General features: G+C 43.6%; 1 protein-coding gene across 2 annotated transcripts in view; it reads right to left on the bottom strand.

Annotated features, from left to right (window-relative positions):
* Positions 1 to 14,421, bottom strand: part of LOC140995794 (membrane-associated phosphatidylinositol transfer protein 2-like) — a 44,407-nt gene that overhangs the window by 17,069 nt on the left and 12,917 nt on the right. For both annotated transcript variants that reach the window (XM_073465884.1, XM_073465885.1), the window contains exons 2-6: positions 8,521 to 8,762; positions 3,976 to 4,190; positions 3,089 to 3,210; positions 2,237 to 2,470; positions 1,774 to 2,109 (exon numbers count right to left, since the gene is read on the bottom strand). In XM_073465884.1, coding sequence (XP_073321985.1) covers positions 1,774 to 2,109; positions 2,237 to 2,470; positions 3,089 to 3,210; positions 3,976 to 4,190; positions 8,521 to 8,598 — 985 coding nt within the window. In that variant the 5' untranslated portion in view covers positions 8,599 to 8,762. The remainder of the gene's footprint in view (positions 1 to 1,773; positions 2,110 to 2,236; positions 2,471 to 3,088; positions 3,211 to 3,975; positions 4,191 to 8,520; positions 8,763 to 14,421) is intronic.

Below are 14,421 nucleotides of genomic sequence, written 5' to 3'. Positions count from 1 at the left end.
TTGGTGGTCAGAGGGGTGTGTGAAAAGTGAGGCCCAATGTAACACAGACAAGCTACATGTACACTGACCACCAAATGCCAGTTGAGGAAAATGGTGATACTAGAAGCGGGGCTGGTCTATCACGTGTCTTCAGTCTTATATATCATTAGTGCGGAGGAAGAGAAGGGTGTCGCTCTAAGGGGCAGCCTGGTGAGAGGGGGGGGGAGACCCAGCTGTAGCTGTCAGCACACAGAAAGAAACAGCAGTGGTGGAGGGGAGGGTCAATGTGAAGAGCGTCAGCCTGCTCTAGTCTGTGATGTCAGAGCTGCAGCTATAAATAGCCCAGGAGAAAACCACAGGGGGGAGTTATGGGGGTGAAACAAGGCACTCTGGATGAGAGTCGGGGTCCAGGTGGCAGCTACAGTGAGCGCTGCCTTGATGTAGGGGTGACACTGGAGATGAGTGTTTTGATGAGTGCGGACATGTGGTTTGTGATGTCATGGCTGCTGCTAAAAATAACCAGGTGTGATCCGCCGAGTTGTTTGGGTGAGGCGAGGTAAGTTTGATAGTACAGCACATGTGGGGGCGTGAGTAGAAATTGGTCGAGTAGAGTGAAAACATTCTAATTAACATCGGACGCTGGACAGAAAAGCAAAGTGTGGTACAAAAGCAGAGTGTGCTTTGACTTTGACTTTATTAACACCAAATCAACAAGAGCTTGGAGCTCTTCAGTGGCATCTGAATCATTCAGTTTTGTGCATTTTTTTAATACTGCTATTACAATACTTCCTGTAGAGCTGCAGAGTTTTGAGGAGGTGACGTGAAGCAGTTTTGGCAAAACATTTTGGAGCATACTGTTCATAGAGACTGCAGAATGAATTATGATGCGAAAGTGGTTTCCATGGATTGGGGTTGGGCAATCATTTCTATTTTCATACTGTACAATCATCCAATCATGGTTATTGTGGGTAACGCCATAGGGCAGGAGGGTTTGGGCGTACTGACGTCATAGCATGCCAGTGAAATGCCAGCATGGAAGAAGTCTTTGCGCCACAGAAAAACGTAACATCTTGTATTTGAGTTTTACCCAGATGTCAAAGCAGAGCTTAAGGATATTACATAACCATATTCTGCAAGCTGTGTAAAAGATGTGTGCCAGTGAAGTATACGATCTGGGGTTTTTTAGATTCATGGAAAAGATCTTTGTTCTGATGGTTAGTAAGTTAAAATCACCTTAATGTCAGCGTAGCAAGAAAAAAATCAACAGTCGATCATCCCTTTTGTTGTCAATATGCAATTCTTCACGCAAAAGTGAGCTAATGACTTTTAACAGTCACCTCTTAAGTTCACAGAGGAATGAGTGTTTTAAACTCAACAGACTAATTTTGGGTGGGTCACTTTTCACAAACAACGTAACAGCACTACTCTGCCTTTGCACAAGTGTGACCTTGTTAAATACTTCACATACTGACTTCCAGCAACTCAAATTTCAAACCTGGCAGTGTTTACTTAAGAAACAGTTTGACTTTGTTGTTAGTCTACCTCAACCTTTTAAGGTGGAAAGGACTCAGGTAGCAGACTGGATAAATAAGGCATGAGGAGGTGTAAATATAGAGGTGACAATGTGTGAAGGAAGGAGTACGGCTCAGAACAGGGCACAGCTTCAGTAGAAGGGGCTGAAAAACTGCATAGGGAGCCATGTAAATTCATAATGACTGCAGGTTCCTGTGATAACTTTCACACCAGTGTCAGTCTCACACACTGTCATACAGATGAAGATGGCATGCTCCTCACCTCCTCTCTTGGATGAGCGAGAGGATCTGGATGAAGTGGACCACTGCTTGGTGAGAACACCTCGTGGCTGGAGAGTCTCTCCTCCTTGGCTGACGACTACCTCTTCAGCTTCAATGGAGTTGATTGCCTCTTTAGCCTCCTGTTCTTTGTCCGGAGACGGAGCACCTCCGTTGGCCTCTGTGGCCTCCTCCGCCTGACTGAACTGGGCCATCTTGGTGGCCAAGGCCAGCTGGGTTTCCAGCTCCAGCTGCCGGATGTCCTCCATGGTCAGACCGTACCACTCATCCTGCCAGCACCAGGCCTGCCGGTGGGCACGCACCATCACCTTTCTCAGTCCTGGGGAGAGACAGTGGAAAATATTACACACAGATCTTGAAAAAGGTTTCCACATTATAATCCTGTCGAAATATACAAAGTTACTCTATCACATAAAGGACTGTAACATATTTGAGTGCATACTTACCAACATCATGGATGAAGCGTTCAATCTTAGACTGCATGCCCCAGTAGCGAAACTCCACCTTGCACAGTTTGTAGGCACACATGATGGGGGTCTTCCCCGGGTTATTGTTGTACTCTTCTATCCAGTCGTCCCGCAGTGGACCCCGCTGGGTCTTGACTGACTTGTAGAGCCGTGTGTCCTCCTCCGCTTTGTACTCATGAGGGGGGATAGGATCTGTCACTATGTCGATTGGGTCTGCCAAAGATAGTACAAATCCAGAAATGATTAGGAGTCACGTGTTTTCAATGTATTGGATGAATTATGTTACTGAGTCTGTGTCTAATATCATGTCATGATGTGTGTGGGTGAGCGAGTAGAACCTGCGTGGCGTCAAATTCTTTTAATAGCTGAATTTCAAGCTGACAAGCACATGCAAGAATCATTCATTGATTAAAATGATTACATTCAAAGTTGTAACTGGGCCACTGCATGCCCTCAAACCATTCATTTATGAGCAGCTTCATATTCAATAAGCATGCTACCAAACAACAGAGAAAAAACATATGCAGTACCACTAAACTGCCACAAGTGGGCCTCACCTGGTCCTTATGTTTGAGACACAAAAGGACAAATATCAAGACACAATCAGACTAAATCTAATACTTACTTGTCACCATAAATAACTATTGCAAGAAAAGGTATTCTCTAATGTAGCTACACTGCAAATAATAATTTGCAGTCTCAAAATAAGAGCATGTATGCGTGTGGCGGACTTTGAAAGTTAAAGTAGTCTGATACACATCATCTACAGTATATCTTAATATCTGAGCTTTTTTTGCGCAGTGGTTCCAGATTAATACCAAACTTTCTCACCAATAGTCCTCTGCCTCTTCTCTGCTGCAGACAAGTTGAAGACATCTGCCTGGTCGCCTGTGTCTGGTTTGTAGTAGGTCTCAATGTCAATAGAGAACTTCTCAACAAAGGGACAGGTGTATCTGAAGGACGAGAGGCAACAAGGTGAAGTAAAAAAGAACAGAACAACTGTCCCGACAGAGCGAGAGTGCATTATGAGTTGACATCTGCCTTCATTAAGCGACATATTTGTCAACTGAATGGCTCAGGATCAGAACTATTATATTAAGAATGACAGCACCCTCTCACTGCCGAAGATAGAAGACGTGTGAGTCGTGCCCATCTGTTGCATCTGAGGCGTCTGAAGTAAAGCTGTCGCTGGTTGAATAGATGTGTCAACAGGCACTTGCAGTCTATCAATATCCTGACGGTATAGTCAAGGGCACATCTCTTTTCAGCACCTCCACGTCTCTGTGTTTGTCAGGCACCACGCAGACAAACACACTGACACCCTGAGAATGAGGGGCCATCAACATCTAACAGCCTGGGAGCGCTGCTGGCCGCACGCCGATCTGATGGTCTGCTCTGTAATATTCTGACAACTTGCTCCGAGGTCTATTTTTTCTCTTGGCTAGGACAGCTAGAGCCGGACTTCAGACTGGACATAATCACATTTATATTACACTGAATACAAGTAGGATTTGAATTACCATATATCCTCTGAACAGGTGGGGGTTTAAGCTTTGTCTTTGAATGTGTGTTCACCAAACAGGCACCCAATACACAAAGTATTTCTATCATCAAAATAAAAAATTCATAGTTTTGCACAGCTTTGGCAGAGTTTAATGTACTCTCGCTTCTGCTCTGAAGGGGTGTGGAGGAGGCCTTCCTGCAGCAGCGAACCTCACCTGGTGCGGGTGTAAGGGTAGGCGTTCCAGGACTCCTCTTCAACCCTCAGTGCTGCTTTGGGCAAGATGGAGCGGAACCAGCTGGGAATGTGCATGCCAATATGGTAGACCTTGTGGGTGTACTGGCCAATCCCACCCGGTCCATCTGTGTAGGGTTTATTTTCTAGAATCTCAACCCCGCTGCCTTCACCACAGCTCTCTTCTCGGCTCTTTTTCTGGAGGATGAATAATCACATGAAGTTGAACGTGGTCATGTTTGCATATAAGTAGTGCAGTGTTACATTGAAGAACAGGAATACAAATTACCCTCAATCTAAAACAGATGTTTATAAAGGAATTAAAACAAATGATTGGACATAGTGTCTTTTGCGTACAAAATAAGAAGCTTTCGACACAGTCACATTACAACACACTTTTTTGGCATCGGAGTTGTACATTCAGTAGAGTGAAACACAAGACAACACAGGTGCCAAAATGAATAGCTTCCTGGCGGCTTTGTCAGCTCTAAATTGCAAATCAGGAAACCCAACGGAGCCACACCTTTCCCATATTTACATTCCAGGTGCACAGAGGAAGACAGGCTGGGTGGAGCCTGCAGTTGCAGTTGAGTAGACTTACAGCTAGGTGAACCCAAAGCTTCAAAGCTAGGAATGTGCGGCATGGCAAGAGGAAGATCTGTCATTGTTATCAGTAAAAAAAAAAAAAAAAAATCAGTAAAAAGGGAAACCTAAACAGCAGAGCATAGTCCAAGTGCTGCTGATGATATCTTAAACACGTGGAGCAAAGAGCAAGCGTCATAAATGTCACAGATTACTGATGCATCATCTTTTCTGTTTCCCTTATCTGCCTTAGTCCAGTCTTTTCACGTGCAGCACAAAGCATGTTAAACGCAGTATTTAGCGCAGCGCCTGGATAATGGAGAGACAGATTTCTCCAGTCAGTCCGGTGGAGAGAGACGATTCAGGCAAGGCAGTGAATCAGTGGAGTCGGGAGGAGGAAGCCATGAGGCGTCCATTGCTCCGGACCTCATTACCTCTGACAGGTCATTCATTAGCCAACCGCTCTGCTCTCAACAGCCCGGACAGAGCTCCAAAGACACAGCCCAGACGCCACAGCACCGTCAAACTGGCCGTACATGCAGCCAGTACACAAGACAGTAGGTGTAAATGTCAAATTTACAAGCATACAAACACTATAAAAATGTATGCAGTTGTAAAAATACACACATGTAAACAATAATTAAAATCACCTGACAACACAATAAAGCATACTGTATATTTCCATTATCAGTTGGCTTTTTAATTAGATTGGTCAGAAAAAAAGGGCCAGTGTTTTATTGTGAGTACTGTTAGGATTATATTTGGAAAGATAAATTGCTGGACTGGGCCTTTAATTAGGCTGCTGACAGGTGACAGCAGCCCAGAGCAACGGATGAGTCTTTCCAGTTCACCTGGAAAAAGATTACAATAACGCTGGCCAGGGCTCAGCCGTTCCCAGAGGGGGAAAAAGGGAAGTGAGGGAGTAGATAACATGCTTAAAGTTAACACTGAATGAAATGTTAGATTCTTAATGAAAGCAACAGTGTGCTTTGTTCATTTGTGTACAATGTTGTACCAGGGACAGAAAGGAAGAAATGATTTTGAAGAGCCCTGAAAGCTGTCATCAACACCGTTCTACTGTAAAATCCTTTTTCGTTGTTGTGTTGTGAGCTCAGGTCCTGCCCTAATGTGTCATGCATGTATCCTGCCCATGTTTTTTTAACATGCATCAAACCCAAAATACAAAGCTGACACCATCAGAGTCTACGGTACATGTTTAGATCCGACTGCTCTGACAGGATGGGAGTCACATCCTGATTTTTTTCCTCCTGCCGTCAAGTTAGTAAGGCGTGTTTCCTGTTTGAGATGCCGCTTTTCACTTCACTCCACAGATACAGTTGCTTAGTCAGAACGTGACGGACGCGTGCAAATGAATGAGACACAGTGAGATCCTCTCATATTTAATTTCTCACACACTGCACGTTCGCTTTGTACATTACGGCAAATCCCTGTGCGGTGGTGATGGATTTACAATTAGCTACCAAAAAAGAAGGCGGCGCTGTAAGGGTGATTAGGGGTGGGGCACTGGCTGCTGAGGTGCAGATACCGCCAGGCTGTCCAAAGGCCCTGACTTCATCTCTGAGGCTTACACAAGGGATGGATCGCAGGCAGGCCTACATGCTGCAGTTGCCCTGGTAACATACAGCGATGAAGCGAGGGTATCCACAGACGCCAGCAAAATCTCTCTCTTTTCCTTCCACCCCCTCTCTCATTTCTTCCCCTCCCTCCTTCGCAGCCTCTCTTTTTATCCTCCATTTCCTCTTTTCATTCACTCCCTCTCTCGAACAAAACCTGACCACCAGCTCGCTGCTTATGTCACGGTTGCCATAGTGACAGAAGCCTCACAGCAGGAGGCTGTGCAATAGAGGGTGAGGTCAGGGGGAAAGGTAACTATGGGTCACTATTGTAAGATTTCATCTTCTTCTTGATTTGCTCACATGCTTGAGAATGCACATCTGAACTGCACCAGACTTTGCGTAAATCTGCTTGTGCACGTGTAATGTCTCTGCACGATGTCCTGTCTAACAAAACCTGACACTGGGCATGCAGAGGATCTATGTCGTACAGCTCTCCGCGATGCATGGCAAAGGTGCCAAAAAAGTTATCAAGTGAATAGAAGTGTGTTGCAGAGTTATTAGTATTGCATTCTCTTATTTTCCAGAGTTGGTTTGCTTGCTAGTTTTTATTGTTTTAAATGTTCAGTATTTCAGTTGATTTTTGTTTTTAACTAATAATATGCGGAGTATTTGTCAGAGAATAGCTAATTAAAATGTTTTTCACACTTATTTTTAGTTAACTATAATAACATTGGTGTGGGGCAGTTACTAGTTTTTGCAGTCTTGACATGCCTGCTTGCTTTGGGGCATGTCTGATGAGTCATGTTCCCGCCATTGACTCGATTACCTGCCTGTTTGGTGCACCACAGGGAGGAGATGAAGAGAAACAATAGAACAAAAAACAAGGTTGTCAACTGAAAAGTTTTGATGTAATCATCAAATATTTTTCCATTTGTGCAGACGGGACAAAAAAATGCCTTTACAATTATGCAATATTACTACTCATTGCTAACTAATCATTCAAGTTCTGATTCAGACATAACACTTTCAGACAACCTGTTTTCATAGTAAATAGTAAGAGAGGCCCTCCGGGGCACCACAGGTGTGAACAAACCGGTAGCTTGTGATGGAGGATTGTACCAGTAGGTGGACATTAATTTGAGATAATTTTGTCAACATTAACACATTCATTTTAGTGTAAGATTAAGAGTTGTAGGAGACGCCTCTCGATGGAAAGACCAACAGCTTGAAGGCATGCTAGGGTTTATTTACACAAGGCTCCAGTACAACAGTGTTATGCTGTTATGTATGATAACTTAACTCAAGTAAGTGTGAGTATGAGATAGGTAAACTACTTCTGCAAGTAAATATATACCTCAGGGTCCATATCTTTGCGTTGTGTTCGCTGTAAAGGGAAGTTAATACATTTAACATATTTATCTGCCTATTTAACTGGACAGCACACCTAAGAAACACTTGACACTTGTCAAGCATCACAACAATATTAACTGACCTTGCAAAGTGCCTCAACCTGATCAAACAGGCCTGAAACTCCAACCTGCTCTTCAACAAATGTAAAACCACTTGTGACTCTCATTACATAACCATGCAGCTCAAAACCCAACACAACTGCTGAATGTTTAGTCAGCATGTGCCTCAAACCATACAAACATTCAAACAGGAAATCGCACCTAAATGCCTAATGCGTACAACATGTCTAAACAATAGTAAGTCATTAATGCAGATTTTTTTAGTGGTTATTTTCCACAGTGTGAGTCACTGCGATCGCTCTCTATACCCCTTCTGTGTACGGCTGCTCACAGTGCACCTGGCAGTACCACTGGATTAAATAAATCCTCCTTCATGTACACGGAAAGTATGTTGCTTCACAGGATCACTAAAGTCGGTAAACCAGCCTTTCCTGCTTGGACTGAACTGAAAACCCTAAAGCTCCGACACAGACCCTCAGTTTCCAGCTATGGACCTGGTCAGACAAATGAAACTGTCTGACACAGACAAAGCAGTGTGTCCATCTCCAATACGGTTGTGTGTGTGTGTGTGTGTGTGTGTGCACCCAGTTTGCGGTGATTGCAGGGTGCCCCCACCCCTCTCCTGAGTAAAAACATGCAGCCTACGAACTGGTGGAAACAGCCACCTTCAAAGAGTTTAAATTGGATAATCTATCAGCACACAAGCTCTCTTTGTTCCGCTATTCCACCAGCGTCACACGCCGTGTGACCAATCATTTCATAATTGCGCGCACCGCGATCGCAATCGCGAAATACCCTCTGTGTTAATGTATCTCCTCTCTGACTGCTTACTTTTGTCCCGTTTTTTTTCAGCCAGGTGTGTGTGGGTGAGACTTTGGTAAAATGGTGCTGTGACCTCACCTGGATCATATAGAGCTGGGCAATGCGGTACTCCTCCACACTCATGGGCATGGGGATGCGGTACTCCTTGATAAGCATGGTGAAAATGAGGTGAGGTAAAGGGGGGATTGGGGAAAAGAATGACAAGGGAAGGGGGGAGGGAGGGACAGAGGGAAGGGAGGGGGAAAGGGGACAGGAGAGACTCGGGGGGGCTCCTATATGTGACTTGTCAAATCACCAGCTGAAGTCCACATTGATGGTTCCTGTGGGGGAAGAAGAAAATAAAAGCATGTAAGCTGTGAATATATTTGAAAATAAATACTAGAAAGCATCCAACCAGTAGTGTTTGTTATAGTCAAAACATGATGGTAACCCTGACGGTGGCCTCCAAAAACACTTAATGGTTCTTCCAAAAGTCTTCATCAACATCCATTTCTCAAAAGCAGAAACAAACTTCAACCAGCAACAAAAAAACATTCACCAAAGGAAAACAAAAAAACAACAGCAAGCATACTAATTTCAGACGGTCCAAGATTCCTCTACACATATCCAAGGAGAAAGGCTCATTCTCGTGGCTCACAAGTAGATGAAGATGAAGAAGAGAGAGGAAAGCCGGAGTCATTCAGGACACAGATGCTCAGTGTAGTTACTGTATGCCTGGTCCAAGCCTTGGAGCATCAGCACCGTGTCTCCATCCAGTGTCTAGGATCCAAGTAAGGCACTTACCAGGATAAACTTCTCTTCTTATACTCAAGCCACAGCTCAGTGTGCATGCGTGTGTGTGTGTGTGTGTTAGGCGGTCGGCCGAAGTCTACAGAGAGCACCCGTGCCTTGCCGACGGTCCCAACAGCCACCCAGTCTCAACCAACCCTTCAGCGCCGTCACATGGGGGGCTCACTCAGCATAAGAGGGATTATGGTTGAGTGGGGAGCATTACATAACATTGTAAGAGCCCCCCTGTGCATGATCGAGGTTTCACAAATAGCAGCCCTAGATTTGCACAAAGCGTTGTTTTCAAACCACTGGGCAGATAGGGGTAGGTGTGGACTATACATAACCAACGTGTGGGTGGCGTGAGTTGCAGAAGTCTGCTTTTGACCGCTCAGGGAAAAAGAACAGCTCTCCAAAGCCAAGAAAGTACAAAACAAGATCATGACTGTACGGACTATAAGCTGAGGTGACACATTAACTGACGAGGATAAGGAAAGGGAGATATATATTGGCTGACAGAACATTTCTATCAAAAGAGGCACGCTACTGAATAATTGAAAAAATACACGAGTGACTTCAGTCCTTGGAGCAGAAAACAACTCGTCTATATTTTTATAGTTTCAAAGTGGATTTGTAGCATTTTGGGAGAAAAAGTCCTCATAAATTCAACAACAAATGTCAAAGTTTAGGACCCTGATCTGGCTCGCTCTTGTTTTGAAAGCTTTGAAAAGAAAAGACACAATACCATTTTTCTTTTTAAACACTGCTGTTTGCAGGACGCATAATGACGTGGTAATGTTTTTCTAATTCTTCTATTTGTGGCTATGTAAAATCAATAACTGTAATATGACGATGGTGAAACAAAGTGAACTTTGTTTCAGTGACGTACCACCAGAATACAGAGCAGCGTCTTTCCTCAGGCTGTGAGGCCGCTCAATTCTTTCTCAGCAATCTGTCATGAGAAGTATTTTTTCTCTTTTTGACTTATCTGAGCTGGGGAAGTTGGACTCCAACCCTCACAGCAGGCATTAAAGGGTAACTCCACCAATTTTACACATTAAAGTGTGTATAGAGGTCTTGGGGAGTACAACTGCATATGTGAAAAACAACAGTATAAAGCCTTTTGTGGCTCCAGAGGAAGCTGCATATTATCTAAAAAAAAAAACTGCCTCCAGTGATGTCACTCAATAGCTATGTTGCATTGTGGGTAATGGGGTGTCAGGTTTTGAAAAGATTGAATAAAAAAGGCAATATCTCTGGTCCTGCTGTACCGATTTTGATTATTTGTTTTAGTCCATAATGAGTCCATCAGTGTTGGTGCCATCACTGGAGAAGATTTATCAGTTTGCCTGCTGCTTCCTCTGGAGCCACAAAAGGCTTTATACTAGTTACCCTTTAAGAATCACTATAACTACTATATAGAAAATATGTTTGCTTTTGTATGTCATATAGAAGCATCAGTATTAATTGAGACGGTTTCATAACCAGTTAAAAATTTCTGTATTACATTAAAAAGGGGGGTAGTTCTGTATTGAGATGTGGCTGGTGGAAGCACAATGCACCGACAAGACAACAACACCGTCCTGGCACTGCCTGCATTCGGCCGTCGAAATGTGACTACACATCATTGCATAACCCAAACATTCACTCTTTCCTGACCTGTGGCAGCAACTGGACCTCAGCAGTCTGGCACCCGCCCATTCTGTGTAATCACACTAATATTCCCACTGCGTCACTTACCCAGTGAACAAAGGCCAGCTTTGGTGAGGTCACAAGGGCTCTGGTCCTCCACCTATTAAGCACTTGAAGACTTACTTTGTCTGGAAGACCTATTTAAAACTGTACTTTACTCTGGACGTTGCACTTAAGTCTCGCACTGCTTTGAGTTTTTATGGTTTTAACCATCCATTGTTAGTTTTGTCTTTCTTTTATTCCTTATGTCTGCCCGTTTATTCATACATTACTGTGTATTTTATTGTTGTGTTTATAAAGAACTTAAAGAACTTTGTAACTCTCCACTGAAAACACATTCACCTATTCAGCTCTCTGAAGCACTGCCAGGACAAAGGATGCAGTGTGTCTCACTTCTCAACCTGAAGCAGGTGCTTACTAACAGCCCGGGAGGCGTTCTGGTTAAAACAGGGCAACAATGTCTTCTATACATTTTTCATATAATAACTATGCTCTACACAGAAGAACAATGCATTGACAAAATCAGAGCAGAACGTCATGTATTGCTGAAAATAACTGCACTCTTGAGAAATGCTGGGATAAAACTAGGCTAACCCAGAGAGGCCCAGAGAAAAGCCTGCGGCTCAAGAGCCAGAGACCTCTTTGGTTAGTGCCAGGCTTTAGAGGTGAAGGTCACAGTGCTCATCTTTGGCTGACGTTGTTGATGATAAACAGCTTCACAATCCACTTGAAGCATAGTTCAACAACGTGGCCGCAGTTTGAATGCGGGTTGCATCAACCTGTGTTTCTGAGAATTCCCTCAAAGCCATTCTTGTTGTGACAGCTGGACCGATTTGGAAGTCATTCAGTGTGACATGATAAGACAGACTCTCTTACTGTTGGATTATCTGCCAGAGAGTGACTATTGTGTGAATCCAAGTCCAGCCAGCTGCCAGCAACAGGCAACCCACAAACAAAAAAGGGACACCAGGTATGTAAAGACAGGGAGGATGATAGAGAGAGCGTGAGAGATACAGGAAACGCAACAGGCAGCATGACAGAGGGACTCCGAACAGTTGTAGCGTGTCCAGCTACCATATGTCACCACGAGGAGCCTGAGGTGATGATGCGGTTCAGGGATTTTCAGTGATGTTGCTGCATGTAACTCATGTGCAAAGCAAGATTATGACAGTTTTACTATTTGATAGAGCTGCAATTTTTTTTTTTATGAATTAATCAGTTGATGTGTGTTTTGATTAATCTGTGATATGTGAAATGAGTGTTCTTATGGTTTTACGTCTCATTGCCAACATCTGAATTTTTACTGTTAAACATTGTTAATTTTATCCTGTTTTTTTTTTTAAAATGTATTCTTCCTTTGATTTTAACTGTACTTGATTTATTATACGTCTGTACCTCAGCATCATTGTAAACGCAGGTTCTCCCTCAATGTGTTTGGATAAAAAAAATGAATAAATGAATGAAAGAAAAAGGCCAATTGCATTTTCCCAAATCACAAACTGCAAATTGAGTGTCTTGATGCTTGAACTATTTCAAAACATCAATCATATAAATCAGGACAAGCAGCAAATTCTTACATTTGACACACACACACACACACACACACACAGAGATACAGATACAGTATCTTTCTCTCCTTTTGTGGCAGATGGGAGCAACAGCCAAAGATGGACACACCCCAACTGTCTCCCACAAAAATGTGTTTGTCACATATTTTGTCTGTGTTTATTAGTAGCGTCAGTTTGGGATGTGGATACTTAATATTTAATGATAAATTGCAACACACATATTTTTGTACTGTGGCTCTGGCTTAGATTCAGTATGCAATATCCTCTCCTTTAATGATTACACTAAAAGATTAATGAAGCCTTCTGAATTGATCTGATGGCTCCACAAATATAATCGATATGTCTCATTTACAGCAGGATTGCAGGCGCGGACCTTTCCTGAAAATGCTGTCAAGTCCCTCATGGTTAAAACCAGTGTCTGTCTGACTCTTCCTTTTGTGACTGATGCAGATGCTGTGCACAGCATCGGACCTGTAAAGCATGATCCACCAGCAGCCTCGAGAGAGTACTGGCACCATGCTTGACCCAGAAAAAAGCACTCTCACACACGCAGCTTAAAAATAGCCTGGTCACAATAATCCTAGCATACGCAAGCAAAGTGCTTGACGTTGTCTGTTCAGAGAATATGCTCATTCCCTTCTAAAAATACAGTCTCTACCCCCTCTAGGCAGTGACGCAATAGCAGCACACGCCGCTGCACAGCGCTCATCACAAAGCAGCCTCCAGTGTTCCTGCTCCTCTATCGACAAAACTGAAGCCACTGATAGCTACTTTGGGTAGGACTGTTTTCTGTTTGTTCCTCTCGCACAACCACTGGTTTCTTAACCCGTTAAAACATGTGGCCAGCTGTGGCAAGACCATGCACCCTGAGGTGTATAATGCTGCAAGTACCTCATCTGTGACCCTCTCCGAAGGTGTGATAAACCAACAGGGGTACTAAACAATCAGGTATCCAGTATGATTGATTAAAATAACATAAAATTACATGATTGTTCCAAAAGATCATAACGTCAGGAATTAGGTTTCGAATTTCCAGTTATTGACTTTTCTGCATCGAGACATAATCTTTAAGAGAGACTCATTATGCATCTAAGATTTTTTTTTTCCCCTTCAACCCTACTAAACAGCAGCTAAAAGTTTCAGACAACCTGTCATCAGAGTCAATCTAGTGGAAATTTTCAGTTAACATTATACTTAATACCACGAGAACCATAAGGCCTGTAAACACAGCTACATCTGTGACTCCTGGAGCCAGAATAAACCAACAAGTGCTCATAGATGTGCACATCTGTTAACCTCTTAACAGCTTGAAGTGTCTGAACTAAACAGATGAAACCTGCTTTACTACACAAAGCAAAGACTGGATTATCCCTCACAGACCAGAGGCTCTCGCTGTGGGAGAAATATTTTTCTCCCACACTCGCTTACGCCTGATCATTAAATCTACCTTTCACTCTGAGATCCACTTTCTTGCCACCACTGGCTGTCCTAAACCACATCAATGGAAAGTTGCATTACTAACCATGTTGAAGGTGCAACTTATAGCTTAGGACTGGAAGCTATGAGTACAGCAGACAGGTTGATCACAGGACTGAGAGTAACAGCTGGGCCATGCTGTTGACACAAAGCAGAAAACTGGGAGGGAGGTGTTGACTCACAGGAGGCTTTTTCCGCAATGGTGGTGCTCCTTTAAATTTAGCCCTGTTTTATAGAGCACCACTTTAGAGCGGAGCAACAGAAGAGGTGGTGAATCCCGGCGGAGCTGGAGGAGGAGCGGGGGGCAGGGGTTCCCTCATGACTACCCGCGGCAAGACCCCTTTAAAATGGAAGTGGAAAATGTTAGCCCCTGGACCGCCTAAAATACCATAGATCAGTTTCACACAGTGTTGCCTTGACATTGCAGAGGCAACTTTGGCTATGACAACGGCTGCAAACACAGTCTGTGACAAGA

This window comes from Pagrus major, chromosome 5 (genome assembly GCF_040436345.1).
Source record: "Pagrus major chromosome 5, Pma_NU_1.0".
Taxonomy (NCBI): domain Eukaryota; kingdom Metazoa; phylum Chordata; class Actinopteri; order Spariformes; family Sparidae; genus Pagrus; species Pagrus major.
Note: the sequence above shows the minus strand (reverse complement) of the source record. Positions and strands in the feature narration are given on the sequence as shown.